Below are 22,433 nucleotides of genomic sequence, written 5' to 3' on the forward strand. Positions count from 1 at the left end.
CCCATTAGGACCCAGAGGCTTATCTACCTTAATACTTTTTAAGATGCGCAACAATGCTTCCTTCAGCAACTTGGCTTAGAAATTTGACACTCCCTTCCCTGAGATAATCTTCCACCAATCCCTTCTCATTGGTAAATACCAACACAAAGAGTAGTGAGAGCTGGTGATCTCTTTGAAATGTATAGGATTCTTAGGCTTGACAGGGTAAATTCTGAGAGGATATTTTCTCTCATGAAAGAGTCTTGGACCAGCGGGCATAGTTTCAGAATAAAGCGGTATCAATTTAAAATTGAGATGAGGATGAATGTCTTGTCAAAGATGGTTGCGAGTCTTTAGAACTCCTTCCCACAGTCAGATGTTTGGGGGAGGTTGGGGGGGGGGGGGGGGGGTGCAGAGTCCTTGTGTATATTTAAGACTGAGATTGATAGATCCTTGTCCAGCAGGAGAAATCAAGGGCTATGGAGTAAAATGCAGGCAAGTGGACAATAAGCATGTTGGTCAGCCATGTTCCTATTGTATGGTGGAGCAGCCTCAAGGGGCCTAATGGCCTACTCCTAGTGGTCTCTTCTGTGTTCTGCAGGGATGCTCTGCATTAACTAAAACCAATGTGTGTTAGCACTTAAGAGTAAGATTCATTCTGCAAGCAACCTGGATGTGCTTGATGCTGGCCAGCCCTGATATTAACTCAAACCATTCTGATGAGTATGGAGAAAGTCAAAGGTTTTGGACCAGGAACTTATTTTGCCACCTGCTCAACAATACCCTCCTGACTTCAAAACAGAGTTCTGATCCAAACCCACCCCGTTGAACTAGGTAAGTTAAAATCAAAGGGTTGAGTTCCAACAGAGAATTCATACCAACAACATTGTTTGCCTTGACTTAACGATCTCATTGACTAATAGAGCAGACTTGATGGGTTGAATGGCTTGTTGCTGCTTCTATGTCTTATGTTGGATATCTGAACCCCAGAACTGCCATGAGGGTATAAGTGGCACAGTTGGAACAGCCTCATTGTCCTAAAGACGTAACTATCGTAAGCTTAATGGTATAGTATGATATTTATTCAATAAACTGTTAACGAAGAATTGGCCACCATTGTACTGGACATCAGATGCTGCCCTCACCCATAACTCAAGAAACAATTTTAAAAATTACTCAGAAATAAAGGCAAAGTAAACTGTATCAATAATAATTTATTCTTACTAATACATCAACATGTCTTCACAATTTCAAGGAATGTTTATTAATCAGAATGTGCTGTGTAAATTATAAAATCAGGACCTGGAAGGCAGTTTATCCAGATTAGGTTAATACCTCACAATGCTATCCCACTCTTACTCACAGTCCCTTTCCAGATAGTAAAGTTCGCCATTCACTGAGAACAGCTATCAGATCTTCATATTGCTACTTGAGAAATAATTTTCTGCCTATCTTTCGCAACCCCCCAACCAACTCTCCCCAACTTCAACCTCCAAAGGATGATCTCTAGTGCTCTGCACATCAAAAAGCCTCCTGCACATTGTTCAAGTGATCGTCCTTTGTCTGCAAGCCTAGACAGTCAGTGTTGACTGGCTGACAAAACTGAGCCGATGATCCCTCACCAGTGCATACATGTATCCTTTAAGCAAAATCATTACAGGATAGAGGGTGTGGGTTTGCATTGTCTTCATGGCTCAGGGTTGCAATTGCCCAGTGGCTCAGCGTGAGACAGAAAAACTGTTCGCCTGCTGTGACATTGCAAGAACTTTACGTTTCACGATCCTAATTGGAAAATAAACTTCTGGATGTGAACTCAGATCGCCCTTGCACTTAATCAGATAACAAAATACATTCAAGTTCTTTAAAAATTGTGACAGAAAAGAGGGTCTATGTCTTTTGAGATGCTGGTGGTCATTTTGAGAACTTTTCACTGCTTTGCCCCAATATTCAATATTCAGAAGTTAAAAGCTCTTCAATGAAGGATAAATTCACTCAGATAATAAAGCAACCTACATCAACAGAGCTGGCAAATGCCATAGATGCTTCAAAGATAGTGATACCAGCAAATGTTATTCACATGCACTTGATGGCCATGAGTTTGTTTATTACAATCTCCTTTATTTTGATCCCTGTCCCCGTAGGACATGAGTGGCCTCAAGACATATGAAATGATCTACTGTTAAACTTCTGTCAACATAGCTCCAAAGTTCTCCCCTAAGATGGTACAGCCCCAAACAAACTTGGAACACCACCCCATGAAGTGGGATTCCACTACCATCACCACCCCCTCCCCCAACTCCAGGTCACCAACTCGCTCACTTGGAATCCTGTCACCATTCATTCGCTATCACTACATTAAAATCCAAGACAACCTTCTCCACCAGCATACACAATCAGTTCCTAACAATAAGTTATTGGGGTAGCCATCCATACAATTTGCGACAAATCAGTTGCTTGTTTTCTTACTCATTCTAAGCACTTCATTAATTTGATGCAATTGTTTTTCTTCAGGAGTAATGGGTGCTGTTTGAGTTGTGCCCACTTGTGAAATACCGATGCCTGAATAAAAGCAATGGCTTCACTTCGAACATTAAGTTGTAAATTCTTCACCTGCTGCTATTGGTGTGATTCATGTCAATTCCAACATCAGGCCTAACAGGGAGGCACTCAGCCAATCAATAAAATGTGTTTAGAACTTGTTCTTGATAGTAGGAACTGCAGATGCTGGAGAGTCTGAGATAACAAAGGTGTAGAGCTGGATGAACACAGCAGGCCAAGCAGCATCAGAGGAGCAGGAAAGCTGACTTCCCAAAATGTCAGCCTTCCTGCTCGGCCTGCTGTGTTCATCCAGTGCTACACTTTGTTATCACTAAAACTTGTCCTTAGCTTCTTTTAAATTATTGCTTTTTTTTTGTCCCCAAAAAAGTAGTCCTGGCTGAAATGCTAACTCCCAAAATTGAGATGACACTAAATTGATTAACAATGCTTGTTACAGTTCCTTGTGGTTTGAAACTAGAAAAAAAATCATTTAACTTCCTTTTCCTTCGAGATCTCTGGAGGGTGATATGGTCCACAGTTCAGCTGTACAGTTCCAGCACAGCAAGGATGCTGCTTCAGGATTTCTTCTCCTTAGCCTCTTCTGTTGTCAATCTCGCATTAGCACCATCTCCAGATTCCCTCTCAAACAACAAGACAGCAGTCATTGCACCTGGAGGAATAGGGAAGGGACAAAACAGCAGCCAATGAAACAAGACCACACAACTTGCATGCCCAAAGAATGCTAAAGGCAGCAGGGCAGAGGGAAAAATTGGTAAGGGCAGCATACATGATACAGTCATTTATTAGGTGCAGCATAAGTAGGGAACTCACATTCCAACACTAATGTATCAACATTAGTACGGCCACAGCCAAAACACTGTGTACAGTTCCGGTCACCACATTATGGGAACAATATGATGGCACGAGAGGGGGTACTCATGAGATTGATGTTGCCAGGAATTCAGAATTTTAGCTCAGAAAAAAACTGGGACAAAAGCAGAAATTGCTGATGAAACTCAGCTGGTCTGGCATCATCTGTGGAGAGAAAGTTGAGTTAACGTTGAGTCCAGTGACTTCTTTCTTTGTTAAGAAAGTGGGGAGCTGGATGAACACAGCAGGCTAAGCAGCATCTTAGGAGCACAAAAGCTGACATTTCGGGCCTAGACCCTTCATCAGAAATGGGGAATGGGGAGAGGGTTCTGAAATAGATAGGGAGAGAGGGGGAGGCAGATTGAAGATGGATAGAGGAGAAGCTAGGTGGAGAGGAGACAGACGAGTTAAAGGGGCAGGGTTGGGAGCCTGTAGAGGTGAGTATAGGTTGGGAGGTAGGGAGGGGATGAGTCAGTCCGGGAAGGACAGACAGGTCAAGGGGGCGAGATGAGGTTGGTAGGTGGGAGGAGGGGATAGGTGAGAGGAAGAACAGGTTACGGAGGCGAGGACAAGCTGGGCTGGTTTTGGGATGCAGTGGGGGGTGGGGAGATTTTGAAGCTCGTGAAATCCACATTGATGCCATTGGGCTGCAGGGTTCCCAAGCAGAATGAGTTGCTATTCCTGAAACCTTTGGGTGGCATTGTTGCAGGAGGCCCAAAGACCTCTCCCCATTCACCCTTTCGGATGAAGGGTCAAGGCCCGAAACGTCAGCTTTTGTGCTCCTAAGATGCTGCTTGGCCTGCTGCGTTCATCCAGCTCCACACTTTGTTATCTTGGATTTTCTAGCATCTGCAGTTCCCATTATCTCTGATGCAACTTCTTTCTTTGTTCATTGTTTTATTTCATATAGACTGGGGTTGCATTCTTTGGAGAAGTGGCTTATCTGAGACTTAATTAAGTGTACAACATTACAAGGAGCGCAGATAGTGTGGAAAGGTCAGTCCCATTTTCTTCCACCAAAAAGAAATCAAGAATTTGGGGGCAAAGATTTACAGTAATTGGTAGGACTGCAGGTAAGTGGAGTATTCGCCATCTCCGTCTCAACACAAGCTGCTGGTGTCAAGAACTCACTGCCTGATAGAGTGGGCAAGCAGAAAGCCTCAATACCACTGAAAAATATTTGGTATGCACTTGAAGGGCAGTCACCCACATGGTTACAGACAAAACCGGAAACTGGGATTAAACTGGATAGCTTTTATGTTTGGTACAGATACAATGGATGAAATTACTTCCTTCAGTGCTATAATCTTGCTATTAACCTGTGAAGAATCAGTCCCTAATCAATGATCTCCAACATTTTCAAAGCACAAGGTCACTTTCTAAATTTAAGTCTCAGGATTTACTTCAATGAAAATCTAAAATAAACAGTCTGTCTATTTATAATGACATATAAACCTTGAGTCAAGGATATAATAATTACATATTTTGTCTTCGAGTCACCTCTAAGTCAGTGAGACACCTGTGGCTGCACATTACCTGCCATTCCCTTGAAGTCAGAATTGTCATCTTTGACCGAGATTCTGCTTGTCTTGCTACTATGAAAACACCAAGGGACACGTTCTGGATTGCTGTTACTATTTGTTCATAAAAATCATTGATTAAAGAATCAGCGATCACAGTCATTGCTTCTTTAGCACTTTGCCACCTGTGAATGATTTATTTTGTTATGCCAGAGATTTTACAGTGCTGAACTTTTAAAACTTATTTCTTTACTTATCTATTTCTGTAACTAAGATTTTGTACTTGGGTACTTTATTCTTAAGATGGCGCAGTGTGGTGACATTATACACTTTGCACTGTACTCCTGTACCCCGTACTTGAGTACACGTGACAATAAAATCAAATCTAAATCTAAAGAAGTCTAAAGATGGCAAATGTAAAATGATGCTTCAGTGCAGGTCCTATCTTTTAGTGCTGACTGTTAGCTTTCAAAGCACCCTTTAGTTTGTCAACTTTGTATGAAGCATGCTGTTTGAGGGAAGTTGTCCTCAAATTTACTAGTGCATTGTTACGTGGTATTGTTCCACGTTCCCCTTTTTGCTTATCAACATACTTCGGTACAACCCAGGTCTTATCTTTCACAGCTATATTTTATCATTTATAAGGAAGTCGTATGTTTTCGGTTTCATTTTAGATGGTTTCGGTTTATCACTCATTATCATCACTAGCCAGGGGTGAATTTTTTAGCGAAAATAAAAACTAAACCACTTGCCTACAACTGGGAACACATCTTGGGTTAGAAATGTGCACTATGCCTGATAAACAACCAAATGTAAAGGCTTTCTTTTAAACCATGTATTATAGCATGTTCACATTGACTTGGCATGGCATGCTTTACCACTGACTTGCAATAGTTAAACTGAAATAAATGGTATTTATTTGATTTAACAATAATGCCATCACTAAAGTCTGTTGCATTTGTTCCCATGTGAGCTAGCCTTAAAATCACAATTTGTTTTCTATACTGCACTTGCAATCACTCAAGTGCTGCTTGAAATGTAGGTATGGAGGCTGTTTCAAATTTGTAAGGGTGCAGTGATTCTGGCTGGGCCTGAATGAAGCAACAGTGAGCAGGCTGTTGGCGTTAGTACACACTGTGGAACAGTGTGACTTGAACTGGGTGTCCTGGCTCACAAACAGGGACACCACCACTGTACAACTAGACCTCCGCCTGTTGGTGAGTTGAAGATGACTTTTGAAGTATTGATCACCGCAGGAATGACTGAAAGGAAGCTGATTAAATGACAAGTACCTCAGAGAGGAGAGATGGCAGCCTGCCACATGGATGGATAGATGTCAGTATTACAAAACACCCCTTGAGCTCTTCCCATCATGTGGCAGGTGGGTAGGTTGCCAGTTTATCATGTGTAAACAGTCAAATTAAGGGTTGATTGATTAAGGGATCTCCAATCCCAGGGTAAGAAAAGGTGGTCAATAAAAGCGAACCACATTCATCTGTACTCGCATCTTGCAAAGCTTTTTATTTTAAAACAGTTTCCGTGGAGTGCTTTGCTTCTATGTTAAATGTATGTCATTTCAGCATTTAACAACTGTTTTCAAGTCCAATTTCCTTCTATCTCCAACCAGTTTAGGTTTGACAAAGACCACAGCTTGAACAGAATATTTCTGTGCTGTTGATGAACACACGTTTACCAGCTCAATAATATTGTTATTGTACCCTTAAACACAGGAGTGAAAAATACAAGAATGGGTTCACACTTCCATAGATAACAGCGTGGAGCTGAAGGAACACAGCAGGCCGGGACCCTTCTTCACTCTCAACCCAAAAAGTCAACTTTCCTGCTTGTCCGTTGCTGCCTAGCCTGCTAGGTTCCTCCAACTCCACACTGTGTTAATTCTAACTCCAGCATCCGCAGTTCTGATCACCTCCGGTTCACATTTCCAAGGTATCCAACAATCAAACAAAAACCTCACAGCCCAGCCCAAAAACAAACAATAAAAAGCAAAACATTTCCGTTCCCCATGCACGTGAGAGGGGGTTAGGGCTAAACCTCAACAGGATGTTGATACGCAGACAAATGGGCAGACGTATGAAGTGATACAAGGAGATACAAGCTAAAATGAACAGTATGACTGTGAAAGAGGTGCAGAGCAATGAGCCCTGGGGTTATACATGCACAAATCATTGAAGATGTAAGGACAACTCTTGTGAACAAGACTTTACAAAGCATTAGGAATCCGAGGCTTGATCATTTGTGGTATAGAGCACAGAAGCAAGGCAGTTACGGTAAACCTTTAAGTCACAGTCTGGCCTCAAGTGGAATACGGACAACATGTGAAAACATTGAACGAGAGTAAGGGCGGGTGGGAGAAGAGAGAGAGATTGAGCAAGAGAGACACAGAAGTGATTTTGGCGAATGGATCCAGGACCAAAGGGACTGCATTCACATGAATAGATTGGAAAGACTGGTATTGGGATTTTCCTGGGAAAAGAGAAGGTTGAGAGGAGATTTGACAGCAGTGTGCAAACGGAGAGCCAAAAAAAATAAATAGGGAGAAACCATTCCCATTGGCAGAGGTAACAAGAACCAGAGGACACAGATTTAAGATGTATGGCAAAAGAAGCAATGGGGAAATGGGTACAAAGTTTTTCATGCAGCAAGTGGTTAAGGATCTGGAACATACTGCCCTAGAGTGTGGTGGAGGGAAACAGAATTCCAGAAGGAAACTGGATCATTAACTTGAGAGAAAACATCTGAAGTCCTATAAGGAAAAAGCAAAGGGGTGGTACTGGATGAATGCTGTTGCAGAGTCAGTATGATAAAAAAAAGAGTGGCCTCCTCCTGTGCCAGCACCATTCTTTGATTCGTGTCTCCTTACCCATCAAGGGTCCAAGCCAGTATACGAAACAGTATTCAGGATACGTACTTCCTTCGCAGTTGAAAGTTATAGAGTAAGCCAGCACTGGGTTAAACACAGCCCCCGTCAGGTCTCCAGCTGTACAACGCAAAAGAGAGAAATCAGTTTATCCAAAACCGTGCAAAGTGCATCGTGACAATTTCACTGGACTTGTATTGCAGAGGTCTGGGGTAATGACTTAGAGGTGCAAAGTCAAACCCACCATGATGGCTAGGAATAACAATTTAGTTAATTAAATAAACTTAAATAAATGAAGAAAGTAAAGTATCCAGAACACAAAAACCATACAGAACAGGAAAAGGCTATTAGGACATAAAAGTCCATCCATTTTTGAAAGAACCAAAATAAATCCTTAATTTTTTTACCCCCAGAAACATTTCAAATGTATCAAACCTGAGGAGGTAGGTTATGGTGTAGTGGTAGTATGACTGAGTTAACAATCTAGAGGACCAGGTCTTGGGACATACTCTCAAATCCCACATGGTATCTGGACCTGGAAATGAAGAGTGTCTCAATGATGGTGACAATAACATGAAACTGTAAATTATCATTTAAAACCCACATGCTTCACTAACATCTCTTTAGCAAAAGAAATCTGCTATCTATACCTGGCGTACACGTGACACTAGATCAGCTGCAAAATGGTTTAGTATTAAGTGGCTTCTGAAATGGTCAAACAAGCGTTCAGTTTGGGAGGGGCAATAAACGTTGACCCACAACCCGTCAAAAAACAATTTTTAAATAATTATCTTGACTTCTTTCAGCGACAGCAAGAACTGCAGATGCTGGAGTCAGAGATAACATACTGTGGAGCTGGAGGAACACAGCAGGCCAGGCAGCAGAGGAGTAGATATACTTCTGAACATCCCAGATGTCATTTTATTTCAAGGGCTGTATCTTTCCCCCTTCAGTGATCGAAAATGCCTTCAACTGCATCTCTTGCATTTCCTGCACTTCTGCCCTCACATCCCTCCTCCCATCAAAAACAAAGACAGAATCCCCCTTATCCTCATATCACCCCACCAACCTCCTCATCTAGCGTATCATTCTCTGCCACTTCCACCACCTACAATCTGACCCTAACCACCAAAGAGATATTTCCCTCCGGGCCCCTATCTGCTTCTAGTAGGGACCCCTCTCTCCATGACTCCCTGGTCATCTCCACACTCCCTCCTCAGCCCACCACACTTGACACCTTTCCCTGCAACCACAGGAAGTGCTAAACCTACTCCTACACCTCCCTCTCAGCTCCATTCAAGGCCTTAAACAGACCTTTCATATCTGACAGGGGTTCAACTGCACATCCATTAACTTGGTCTACTGTATCCGCTGCTCCCAATGTGACCTCCTGTACATTGGCGAAAACAAGCATAGATTTGGAGACTGCTTCAGAGAGCATCTGCGCTCTGCACGTGACAAACAACATCTTCTAGTCGCCAACCATTTTAACACCCCCTCTCACTCCCTGGTACCGTGTCCATCCTGGGCCTCCTCCAGTGTCACACTGAGACCACCCGAAAACTGGAGGAGCAACACCTCATGTTCTGCCTCGGGAGCCTCCAGCCCTATGGCCTAAACATAGAATTCACCAGCTTTAAAATCTCCTCACCCCCAGCCTCATCCCACGTCCAACTTTCCCTCTCAGGTCTCCTTGACCTGACACAATCTGTCCATCTCTCTCCCATCTATCTGCCCTACCCATCCCACTGGCCAATCCCACCACACTCTACCTGCAATCGCCAATCACCATCCCTGCTAGCTTCCCCAGTCCCACCCCTCCTCTCGCTATCTTGTCTGGTTTACCATTTTTTCTGGTAATTTATTCACAATACAAGAAAGATAGTTGAAGAAAAACGTACATAGCAATCGTTCTCATCTACGGAATGCCCCAAAACACTTCACAGGCAATACATATTTTTGAGTGGAGATAATTTCATGATACAGGAAAATGTTACAGCCTAGTAGCACACTGCAAAAATCCCACAAACATGACAATGATCACACAAGCATTTTTTTTAAAAAGTTATGTTGGTTGAAAAATAAACATTTGCTAGAATTTCTGATACCTTCCTTATTCATCAAATATCATCAGGTCTGCAAAAAAGTGACAGTCTCGGTTTAATGTCTCATCTGAACTGTGACGCTTATTGAGGATGTGGGGGTTTTTTTTCTGAATTCATTGGAGCACTGGATGTGGACACGGCTATCTGGGTAATCATTTATTACGCATACCTAGTTATACTTGAGAAGATGGTGATGAGCTGCCTTCTTGGAACTCCTACAGTCCTTCTGCCATTGGCAGATCCATAATGCCATTAGAGAGGAAGTTCAAGAATTTGACCCAGATCGACAATCCATTTCCAAGTCAGGATGGTGAGTGGCTTTGTAGAGAACTTGGACAGGTGTTCCTGTGTATCCGTTATTCTTGTTCTTCTGGATGGAAGCAGTTGTGTATTTAGAAGGTGCTGTCTAAGGATTTTTAGTGAATTGGTGCAGCGCATCTCATAAATTGTTGCATTGCTGCTACTGAATGCTGGTGGTGGAAGGCATGGATGTTTGTGGATGTGGTGTCAATCAAGTAGGCTGCTTTTTTCTGGATGGTGTTAAGCTTATTGAGTTGCATTCATCCAGGCAAGTGGGGAGAATTGCATCACACTCTCAACTTCTGCCTTATATATGGTGAATAGGCTTTGGGGAGTCAAGGTGATTTACTCACTGCAGCATTTCTAACCTCTGACCTGCTTGCCTGACACAATTTATACGGCTTTTCCAGTTCAGTTTCTTGTCAAAGCTAATAGAGGTCTCCAAAATTATGACAGGCATAGACAGGTGGATAGTAAGAGGCTTTTGTCCCCAAGGTTGAGTTTCAATTACAAAGGGACACAGGTTCAAGGTGAGATGCCAAAAGTTCAAGGGAGACGTGCGAGGGAAGGTTTTCATACAGCATGGTAGGAGCCTGGAATGCATTGCCAGAGGCAATGGTGGTGGAAGCAGGCACATTGGCAACATCTAAGAGGCGTCTAGATGGGTACGTGAATAGGGAGGGAATAGAGGAATATGGATCGAATAAGGGCAAGTGGTTTGTTTTTTGAATTTAGTTAGGGCGTGCTGATTGGCACAGGCTTAGAAAGCTGTAGAGCCTGTTCCTGTGCATTACTTGTCTTTTGTAACCAAGAGGGTGTTGATAGTGGGGGAATTCAGTGATGGTGATACCATTGAATGTCATGGAATGGTGGTAAGATTGTCTTTTATAGATGATGGTCTATGCCTGACATTTGCACGGTGTGAATATTACTTGCTACATTTCAGCTCAGACCTGGATATTGTTCAGGTCTTGCTGCACGTGGACATGTACTGCTTCGATATCTGAGTTGGAAATGGCGCTGAACATTATGCAGTCATTGCAGAGCATCCCCACTTCTGACCATATGATGGAGAGAAGGTCATTGATTAAATGATGGTTGGATCAGGGACACCACACTGAGGAACTCCTGCAGATTTTAAGATATAGAAGCAGAATTAGGCCTATCAAGTCTGCTCCACCATTCAATCATGGCTGATACGTTTCTCAACCTTATTCTCCTACCTTCTCCCTGTAGCCCTTGATCCCTGACTAATTAAAAACTTATCTCTGTCTTAAATACATTCAATGACTCGGCCTCCAGAGCCTTCTGTGGCAATAAGTTCCACAGATTCACCACCCTCTGGCTCCAGAAATTTCTCATCGCAATTCTGAGGGCCATCCCTTAACTCTTTGGCTGTGCCCTCAGGTCCTGTAAGTTTCAAATTAGATGCCTCCCTCATCTTTGTAAAACGCCATCGAGTATAGATCCAGTCCTCAACTGCTTCTCATATAACAAACACTTCCTAAGTGCCAACTGAACCTGCACGTTAACCTTAAGAGAATCCTGAACTAGGACTCCTCAGTCCCTTTGTGCTTCAGATTTCCGAAGACAATTTTCTAAATGAGGAAAGGCTACATCTCTGCTCTTTCTAATGTCTGTAATGCTAGGGACCAATGGATGAGACTAAGACAGATCATCCACTCTGGGTGAAGATTATTGCAAAAGCTTCAGAGTTATCTTTTGCACTGATGTGCTGGGCATTCCTATCATTGAGGATGGGAATATTTATGAGACTGCATTATAGTGAATGGTAATGCTGTGGAGCTCAGTGACGTAGGACATGAATACAGCTGAGAGAATGAGACTGACTGGATCGGTCCACCAAGTGGCAGCATGGTCTTGATAGGCCGTGGGCCACTTTCTGTGTTACTGTGATTCCAGGAGTCACTAACCACTGAAAATCTGGGTGTGGGCAGTTGAATTCTCTATTGAACACACTGATCCAAATGAAAAAGCTGTGAAGCTCACCGAATAGCTGCCTAACACTTGCATACCAAGAGCAACTCCTGTATACAAGATGGGAAGAAACTGTGTGGCTTTAAGATGCAAAGTTGCACTTTTCCAAGCCTGCCGAGTGAATCAGCTTCTCACTGGTCCCAAAGAAGCTGCTCCATGGTAACACAAGACAGGCAGGTAAACAGAAGCTTGGTTAAATAAAGCACAGGAAATTTCAGTACATAGGAAATGCAGGATATTAAAGGGACAATAAGACCTTAATACATAAACTGACTGGTTTTCAGGAGTAAAACCCGAAACATGAACTCTGATTTTTTTTCTTCACAGATGCTGCCAGACCTGCTGAGCTTTTCCAGCAACTTCCGTTTTTGCTCCTGGTTTCCAGGAGTACTTGGTTGAATGGACATTCCACCCTCTCAATGCCAATACATTAGTGCACACTCTATCCAATATAAGCTATCACCATGATTAATCACAGTAAGTAGGGCTGAACTCCCCTGCCACCCCTCCATAGTACAGCTGCTAGACTAGTTTGCAAAAATCAAATGATTTGTAGATGGCAGAAATTGGAGTTTGGAACCAATATTAAAAAAGGCACAATATTAAAAAGTCGCTTTCAAAGTGTCAATAATAAAGAAATGCTCATCGTGGTTCCCCTGCCAAATACATGATCCTGACCAACATAGTTTCAAGTTAGATTCCTTTTACTCAAGTTCTCTACTTAGTGTGATGATCCCAGCTAATGTTATTACTGGACAAGTCAGACTCCAGACTGAAATCTCATTTGGTAGTTGAAATTTTGTTAGTATTTTTAAAAATATGGTCATCTTTCACTGAAACAATCACACAATGCTGCAATGTGGTACTAATAATAAAACAGAAGTTCATTACACAAAAGAAATTAAGATAAAATACAAGATAAAAATCAAACTTTCGGTATAACACAATTTGAGGGATAATGAAACACAGTAAAATTACAATTCCATCTATCTCAGTTTACAATATTCAAAACCAGAATCAGGTTGAACATGATTTTGTTGTTACTTTGTTTGCTGGAGAATTCTGTTAATACCTGAGGTTTTTAAAGTATGCAATGCCTCACTTCACAACTTCTGAAGAAATACCCTTTTCTATTGCATCTGTAAGTTAGACTCTACCATTTCTTTCAATTCACAGTCTTGGAGTTTGGTAGCTTTTTTCTACATTAGTCACACAATTGAGCTCAGATATTCTCAACATCAAATAACCTTTTCAGGATTCTCAGCAAACAGTTCTGGTCTGGAGCTTTCAACTAAATCCATTACACTCTGGTAACCTATTAACTGATCTGAACTGACTCCTTTCTCTGGGATAAACTGTTTCTCACATCTAACTTTAACCAGGACTTGAGCAAACAGAAAGCTAAAGCTTTCCAAACTACGTCTTTTTTTCCTCCCCCCGCTAAGCAAAAGCAATCCTGCCTCTTCTGAACATAAAGCAAATTAATGATTTCCAATTATTATTCATATAATCCTAAAACACACTTAATGAAATCATACTCCCATCATCACTCAGGGCTCTCTCTCACACACGTTTGAAAAAAAATGCCTCCCAAAATCCTAACAATTATTAAATATCTAACACACACAGACCAAACCTGTTCAAACATCCGAACTCTAAAATGAATGGGGGAATTCCAGAACTCGTATCAAAGTCTAAGAATAAGGGGTAAGCCGTTCGGGACTGAGATAAGGAAGAAGTTCTTCGCTCAAAGTTGTGAACCTGTGGAATTCTCTACCACAAAGTCGTCAGGGCCAGTTTGTTAGATATATTCAAGTGAGAGCTGGAAACAGCCCTTCTGGCTGAAGAGATCAAGGAGTATGGAAAGAAAGTGGGAATGGGATACTGAAATTGAATGATCAACCACGATCATATTGAATGGCGGTGCAGGCTTGAAGGGCCAAATGGCCGATTCCTGCACCTATTTTCCAAGTTTCTAAATTTAGTGTGTATAATATTGATAAAAAATCTCACTTGGGTTAGTTCATTACAATTGCTAAGCACCGTTTGGGTGTAGAAACTGGAATGCTGAAGGGAAAATCTGGAAAGGTAACAGGAACAGGTGAGTAATGATGTCCAACAAAGAAGATCAGCAAATGTCAACTTATGGACAAAGTGTGAAGCACCAAGGAGGACAATACTGCAGGTCAGAGTATCGAGGGTCAGAGTCAGCCGACCATCTTGTAGGAGACCGTGTGGCATTGGCATAATGTAGCAATTTTTCAAAGTCTGGTGCAGTTTATACTTTCAACTGAAGTGGTCAGGCTTTGCATTGCTCTTTCAACTGTGATTCAGACAACATTTCCTATTATGTGGTGAGACCAAGGCAGGGGGCCATCAATAAAATTATTTCAAATGAGAGGACACGGAGTTAAAGTATTTGACAAGAGTAGCAAAAGCAGTATGAGAAAAACCTTTTCAAGCAGTGAGTGGTTAGGGTCTGGAATCTACTACCTGGATGCTCGTTAGAGGTACTTAAAAGATAATTAAACCGTTATTAGAAAACCAACGTGCCTAAGTGAAAAAGGCAGAAGAATGACACAAGGTGAGATGCTCGTTAGACAGGATGGCATAATGGGCTGAATGGTCTTTTCTGTAAAGTACATTGTTCTGTTTTAAGATAGTCATCAATAAACTAATTGGAGAATTCAGGAGTAACTTTGATACCTGGAGAGAAGTGTAAATGTGGAACTTGATACCACACGGAACATGTGGGATTAACAGCATTTAAGGGGAAGCTGGATAAACACCTGAGAGAAAGAAAGAAAAGGATTTTTGAGATTGCCGAGCCTTTGGCATTGATCTTTAACTCGTCATTGTCTACAGGAATAGTGCCAGACGACTGGAGGATAGCAAATATGGTTCCCCTGTTCAAGAAGGGGAGTAGAGACAACCCTGGTAATTATAGACCAGTGAGCCTTACTTCAGTTGTTGGTAAAGTGTTGGAAAAGGTTATAAGGGATAGGATTTATAATCAACTAGAAAAGAATAAATTGATTAGGGATAGTCAGCATGGTTTTGTGAAGGGAAGGTCGTGCCTCACAAACCTTACTGAGTTCTTTGAGAAGGTGACCAAACAGGTAGATGAGAGTAAACCGGTTGATGTGGTGTATATGGATTTCAGCAAGGGTTTGAAAAGGTTCCCCACAATAGGCTATTGTACAAAATGCGGAGGAATGGAATGGTGGGAAATATAGCAGTTTGGATCGGAAATTGGCTTGTTGAAAGAAGACAGAGGGTGGTGGTTGATTGGAAATGTTCATCCTGGAGACCAGTTACTAGTGGTGTACCGCAAGGGTCGGTGTTGGGTCCACTGCTGTTTGTCAATTTATAAATGACCTGGATGAGGGTGTAGAATGATGGGTTAGTAAATTTGCAGACGACACTAAGGTCGGTGGAGTTGTGGATAGTGACGAAGGATGCTGTAGGTTGCAGAGAGACATAGATAAGCTGCAGAGCTGGGCTGAGAGGTGGCAAATGGAGTTTAATGCAGACTAGTGTGAGGTGATGCACTTTGGTACGAGTAACCGGAAGGCAAAGTACAGGGTTAATGGTAAGATTCTTGATAGTGTAGATGAGCAGAGAGATCTTGGTGTCCATGTACACAGATCCTTGAAAGTTTCCACCCAGGTTGACAGGGCTGTTAAGAAGGCATACAGGGTTTTAGCTTTTATTAATAGAGGGATTGAGTTCCGGAACCAAGAGGTTATGCTGCAGCTGTACAAAACTCAAGTGCGGCCGCACCAGGAGTATTGCGTACAGTTCTGGTCACCGCATTATAAGAAGGATGTGAAAGCTTTGGAAAGGGTGCAGAGGAGATTTACTAAGATGTTGCCTGGTATGGAGGGAAGGTCTTATGAGGAAAGGCTGAGGGACTTGAGGCTGTTTTCATTAGAGAGAAGAAGGTTGAGAGGTGACTTAATTGAAACATATAAAATAATCAGAGGGTTAGATAGGGTGGATAGGGAGAGCCTTTTTCCTAGGATGGTGACGGCGAGCACGAGGGGGCATAGCTTTAAATTGAGGGGTGAAAGATATAGGACAGATGTCAGAGGTGGTTTCTTTACAGAGAGTAGTAAGGGAATGGAGTGCTTTGCCTCCAACGGTAGTAGATTCGCCAACTTTAAGTACATTTAAGTCATCATTGGATGAGCATATGGACGTACATGGAATAGTGTAGGTGAGATGGGCTTGAGATTGGTATGACAGGTCGGCACAACATCGAGGGCCGAAGGGCCTGTACCGTGCTATAACGTTCTATGTTCTAAAAAATGAGAAAGGGGTGTGGGTGTATAATGACCGGCATTGACCATTTTGGTTATGCTGTATAGCTATTGTGTACTCTCCATAACTGAGTGCTGGGCATAATTTGGGCAAAACTCACGTTTACCCTCAAAACCTTAAGTGTACAAAATATTACTTGCTGCAACAATGTTTAGCAATTAGAGCAGCCACAAATCAAGACGTGGCAAGAGATAACAAGGTGTGGAGCTGGATGAACACAGCAGGCCAAGCAGCATCACAGCAGGAAAGCTGATGTTTCTGGTCTGGACCCTTCTTCAGAAAAAAGCAAAACAAAAAGCTGCTCCAAGATACCTAGATAACAAAGCTCCCAGGATGAGGCATTCCACTCCCACACATTCCAGATGTCCAAGTTCTTCAAGGACGGCAACCTTCCCCCCACAGTGGCCGAGAACGCCCTCGACCGCGTCTCCCGCATTTCCCGCAACACATCCCTCACACCCCGCCCCCGCCACAACCGCCCAAAGAGGATCCCCCTCGTTCTCACACACCACCCCACCGACCTCCGGATACAACGCATCATCCTCCGACACATCCGCCATCTACAATCCGACCCCACCACCAAAGACATTTTTCCATCCCCACCCTTGTCTGCTTTCCGGAGAGACCACTCTCTCCGTGACTCCCTTGTTCGCTCCACACTGCCCTCCAACCCCACCACACCCGGCATCTTCCCCTGCAACCGCAGGAAGTGCTACACTTGCCCCCACACCTCCTCCCTCACCCCTATCCCAGGCCCCAAGATGACATTCCATATTAAGCAGAGGTTCACCTGCACATCTGCCAATGTGGTATACTGTATGCATTATACCCGGTGTGGCTACCTCTACATTGGGGAAACCAAGCAGAGGTTTGGGGACCGCTTTGCAGAACACCTCCGCTCGGTTCGCAATAAACAACTGCACCTCCCAGTCGCAAACCATTTCCACTACCCCTCCCATTCTTTAGATGACATGTCCATCATGGGCCTCCTGCAGTGCCACAATGATACCACCTGAAGGGTGCAGGAACAGCAACTCATATTCCGCCTGGGAACCCTGCAGCCCAATGGTATCAATGTGGACTTCACCAGCTTCAAAATCTCCCCTTCCCCCACCGCATCCCAAAACCTGTCCAGCTCATACCCTCCCGCCACCGCACCACACAACCAGCCCAGCTCTTCCCCTCCACCCACTGCATCCCAAAACCAGTCCAACCTGTCTCTGCCTCCCTAACCTTTTCTTCCTCTCACCCATCCCTTCCTCCCACCTCAAGCCGCACCTCCATTTCCTACCTACTAACCTCATCCCACCTCCTTGACCTGTCTGTCTTCCCTGGACTGACCTATCCCCTCCCTACCTCCCCACCTATACTCTCCTCTCCACCTATCTTCTTTTCTCTCCATCTTCGGTCCGCCTCCCCCTCTCTCCCTATTTATTCCAGAACCCTCACCCCATCTCCCTCTCTGATGAAGGGTCTAGGCCCAAAACGTCAGCTTTTGTGCTTCTGAGATGTTAATAAAGTGTGAAGCTGGATGAACACAGCAGGCCAAGCAGCATCTTAGGAGCACAAAAGCTGACATTTCGGGCCTAGACCCTTCATCAGAAAGATTCCTGACAGGATCTAGTTCAGCAGCCATATACTTCATGCATGCAACTGCTCTGGCTGTTCTAATGAATATTGACAATTCTGCACTGAATCAGTTCCTTTTGATTTGAAAACGTACAAGACAGAGTTCAGACGAGACATTAAACCACAGGCCCCTTCTACCCTTTCAGGAGGGCAAACTGCAACTTTACTTTTTGAAGAGCAAGGCTGCATTCCCCAGTTTCCTGGCCAAAGTTTATTACTCAGCTAAGCTTACTACTCAGCTTACTTATCACTTAAAAGAGATTATCTGGTTTTTTACACATTGTAGTTTATGGGAGCTTGCTGCATCTATTTGTTTTCCCCCTACAACAGTGGCTTCAATTAAAAAAATTATTCATTGACTGTTAAAGAGACTTGAGATATGTGAGATAATGAATGACACCATAAAATGTCAAATCTATTTTCTTTTATTAATTGTCTCCAACAATCTTTCAAAATACAACCTATTCCATTAACCTTCAATACACAGCCATTGGTTTCACAGGGGGAGAGCAGCTGCACGTGCATGCATCTGGGACCTCTCACATTCACCATTCACAACATCAATATTTGTTTGAGGGGGTGGGTTAACTCAGTTGGCTGGATGTTTGGTGTGCAATACAAAGTGATACAACAACACGGGTTCAGCTCCTGCACTGGCTGAGGTTGCCCTGAAGGACTTCCTTCTCAACTTCTCCCCTCACCTGAGTTGTAGTGCCCCCCCGTTCTCTCTCTTTCTCTTAAGAGCGAGCAACCAGGACAATGGTGACCAAGTGTTCAAACCTTCAGGGGTGGAAGCTGAATCAAAATTTACTCGGGAATGATTAGATTAGTAACAGAACATTCTATAAACTAGACTTTAGTCTTTCAATAAAGTATACCTTTAATCTCACATGGTAATAGACTGCTGTTAACCAAAGCATTTTCACCTAATTGTTTAGCTTGTATTTGAAAGGATAGCAAATGATAGTTTTTAACACATGAAATAATTTTTGACTGCAATGGTCTTCAGGTTCACAAGCTACAATTTTCTCTTTTACAAATACACATATTACAACCTTCTTTTTTTGTGGAATTGAAGGTATAAACTTCATTGATAAATTAATTTTCTACTAAAGGTTACAGAACCAATGCAAATAGATGGAATGAGATATAAATCAGTCATCATCTCCTCCTGCTCTGCAACAATTCTATAATTTGAATGCACTTTCTTTCTTGATTGGGTCCAGTTCTGAATTGCTCTGAAGTTGAATGGCTTGAAAGCTGCTGGCAAATTGTTGCACCCACTCGGGACAAATCACTGATAGTGGGGCAACTGCAGGCCATGCCAGCAATGCACACTTCTGTCCTCAGACCCATTCAACAAAAAGATATTTCTTTCCCCACCACTATCCGCTTTCTGCAGGGACCATTCATTCTGCAACTCCCTTGTCAGCTCTACAATCCCCACCAACTTCACCAACACATCTGGTACCTTTCCCTACAACCACAAGAGGTGCAACACCTGCTCCTACAACTCTCCTTTCACCTCTGTCCAAGGCCCCAAATAATCCTTTCAGATCTGGCAGAGATTCACCTACACTTCACCCAACCTGGCTTTTTGTATCTGCTGCTCCTGCTCTATATCACAGAGACCAAACACAGACTTGGAGACCAGTTCGTGGATCATCTGTGCTCTGTATGCACCAACCAACCTGACTTTCCAGTTGCCATCTGTTTTAATTCCCACTCCCAAGGTGACATGTCCAACCTTGGCCTCCTCCACAATCAGAGGGAGGCCAAACGCAAACTGCAGAAACAACACCTGATATTTTGCCTTGGGAACTTACAGCCCAATGGCTTCAATATTGATTTCAACAGCTTCAAAATCCCGCCACCCCAGCCTTAGCTCATGTTCAGTCCTCCTTCTCCTCCTCATCCCCCTAACTGGACCTAACCTGTCCATCTTCCTACTCACCTGTTTGCTTCACCTCACCAACCGCAATAACTCCCTACTTGCATCCACCTTTCACCATCCCCCACCTACCCTACCCCTACCCCCACCCCTCTGCCTCTATTTACTTCTGGGCTCCGCTTCCCCTCACCAGTTGTCTAGAAGGGTTTTGGCCTGAAACGTTGACCTTCTTATTCCTCGGACGCTGTCTGACGTGCTGTCGTTTTCCAGCTTCTACTGACAGTGACGTGAGTTGGGGAAGACAGTGGTCAGTTACATGATGCGCGGGTTTTGCACTGTACCCACCTGCAAATACGAGGAATGTGATCAATGCAGCCACCACATGGATCTTGTACCTCTGCTTCAGCAAGTGAAATCTGAAAAGTGCAGCCCTCAGAGTGAAGGCGCAGGTGAACTCGGCAACCAGCCCGTTTTCAGCGGTGGTGTTTAGTGCTGAGGTACATTTGTACTGGTGCTGGTGGTGATACCAGTGCAGGTCCGACATGTCCAGGGCCCACACCAATTCCATGAGCCGGCGAGCCACCGAGGCTGCAGTGAGCTGTGCCAACACCTTGGCGGCTGCTATCTGCCCGTTGCTCTGTCCACAGAGGTAGCGCTCAAGGCAGCTCACCGGGTTGCAGGTGGCACTGCCGAAGGTGCTGACGTGGATGAGGGTGGCGAGGTAAGTGAGGGTGAGCCCTGGAATCAAACCCAGCAGGCCAGAACTCCCCAGCAGCCGCAGCTCGTGTGTGCAGATGCACAGCTGCAGGGTGGAGAAGAGTTCCACTAACACCTCGAGGTTAGGGGGCTCAGAGTGTGGGCTGCGGCTCAGATTTCCCTTTGAGCGGCCCTGCCAGGGCCACAGAAGCTCCTTGGCTATATGGCGCAGCAGTTCACACACCGCCACAGCGCCAGCCAGGACACTGATCGAAACCAGAATGTTCTCCATTGCCTGCCGCTGACAGATTTCCCTTAGGGGGTGGTCTGGCAGACTGGGGGGTTTGGGCAGACCATGGGCTGGCAAACTGGGTTGGGTGAGGTCTACAAGGCAAGCCTATATTCAGTTTTGTGGGTAAATGAGCTGAAACGACCTGGCAGGACAAAGGTAAGCAAACAAAAATGCACGTGGAGGAGTGGGGAATGTTCTGGCTGAGGATTAGTAGTAGGGTGGAGAATCTCACAGGGGGTTGCTGTAAAGAGTTGAGGGAGGATCACCAGAGCTAAGGGTGAGGATGGGTCTGGAAATGAGGTGGTGGTCTTGCGATGGTGAGCCTGTGATGGTGGGGTTGACTCTACAGAGGGGATTCTCTCTGTGGGTACAATACGTTTGTGGGACTCTATGTGAGGGGGTGTCTCTGTGAGGGGAGTCTGAGGGGGCTGGGAGAGTCTGTGGGGGGGGGGGGGGGGGGTGGAGGAGTCACCGTGACGGGAGATTGTGGGGGAAGTTGCAGGAGTCACTGTGAGGGGAAGTTGTGTGTGGAGGGGTGTTCAAGGAGGCATTGTGAAGGGGGTGGGGAGACTCTATAAGGGGGTGGGGTGAGGCTCTGCAAGGGGAGGTGGGGGAGAGTCCATGAGGGGGATGGGAGAGAGTCTGTTAGGAGGGTGGGGAGACAGTCTGTGAGGGGGTGTGGCAAGTCTCTGTGAGGGGTGGGAGACAGTCTATGAGGGGGGTGGAGGAGTCTGTGACACACCTGCCTGTCGATGGTCCTAGACGCACCGGTCTCCTACTGCATGCTCCCCTCAGGTCGGAGCTGCTGAACGCCGGCCCTCGGAGGCGCCGCCGCCGTCAGTGAGCTCGAGCCGAGGAGGCGGGGGCGGGCCGCAGCATCGCCAGCGACACGTGCAGAGGGGGGCGTGGCTCCGGGGCTAGTGGGTGGGGCCTCTCCTGTGATGGGGAAGGGTGTCCTGACCACAGTTCGGGTGTATCTGAGGTCGAGAAGGGGTTTTATAGAGTCATAAGTTTGGGAGCAGGATTTGGGATCTATTGGGGAAAACAACTACTGGAGAGGATGCAAGGCAGTGGGCATAGGACAGAACACTCCCAGCGTGAATGGAATGGGTTTAGATTGTGGGCTCACCCCAGGAGAGGGTGAAATGGGAGTGAACAAATCCCTAAAGAGGTTGGAATGGGTTTGGATAGTGGTCAAACCCCGAAAGCTGGGGGGGGCAGGGGTGAGCGGTTGGGAGTGGTTAAACCCCTAAGTGTGTGGAATGGGTTTGGGTCGTGGGCAAGCTAATTTAAGGGCATAAACAGCAAATAAATAATGACATGGTAATGGCCTAGATCTAATGCTGGAAAGATGGTTGTTGCAGCAGTGTGGACTGGAGTGGCATGTCAGTACAGTTCAGGTGTCTCGATGCAG

At 44.5% G+C, this 22,433-nt stretch overlaps 1 protein-coding gene across 1 annotated transcript; it reads right to left on the reverse strand.

The window, feature by feature from the left end:
• Positions 1 to 1,175: 1,175 nt before the first annotated feature.
• Positions 1,176 to 21,880, reverse strand: aqp11 (aquaporin 11). Its single transcript, XM_048532354.2, has 3 exons — positions 20,377 to 21,880; positions 7,789 to 7,905; positions 1,176 to 3,187 (listed from the first exon to the last, which is right to left on the reverse strand). Exons 1-3 carry the CDS (start codon positions 21,017 to 21,019, stop codon positions 3,093 to 3,095), a joined length of 855 nt encoding a protein of 284 aa, XP_048388311.1. The 5' UTR covers positions 21,020 to 21,880; the 3' UTR covers positions 1,176 to 3,092.
• Between the last annotated feature and the right edge of the window lie 553 nt (positions 21,881 to 22,433).

Source organism: Stegostoma tigrinum, chromosome 6 (genome assembly GCF_030684315.1).
Source record: "Stegostoma tigrinum isolate sSteTig4 chromosome 6, sSteTig4.hap1, whole genome shotgun sequence".
In the NCBI taxonomy this organism is placed as follows: Eukaryota; Metazoa; Chordata; class Chondrichthyes; order Orectolobiformes; family Stegostomatidae; genus Stegostoma; species Stegostoma tigrinum.

What these genes read in the sequence shown, in the direction of transcription:
- aqp11 (XM_048532354.2), bottom strand. Translation starts at nt 21,019, where the DNA reads ATGGAGAACATTCTGGTTTCGATCAGTGTCCTGGCTGGCGCTGTGGCG. An exon ending in CACATTCCTCGTATTTGCAG is followed by an intron (nt 7,906 to 20,376) that starts GTGGGTACAGTG and finishes TGCGTTGTACAG; the next exon opens with CTGGAGACCTGACGGGGGCT. An exon ending in CTGGCTTGGACCCTTGATGG is followed by an intron (nt 3,188 to 7,788) that starts GTAAGGAGACAC and finishes CTATTCCTCCAG; the next exon opens with GTGCAATGACTGCTGTCTTG.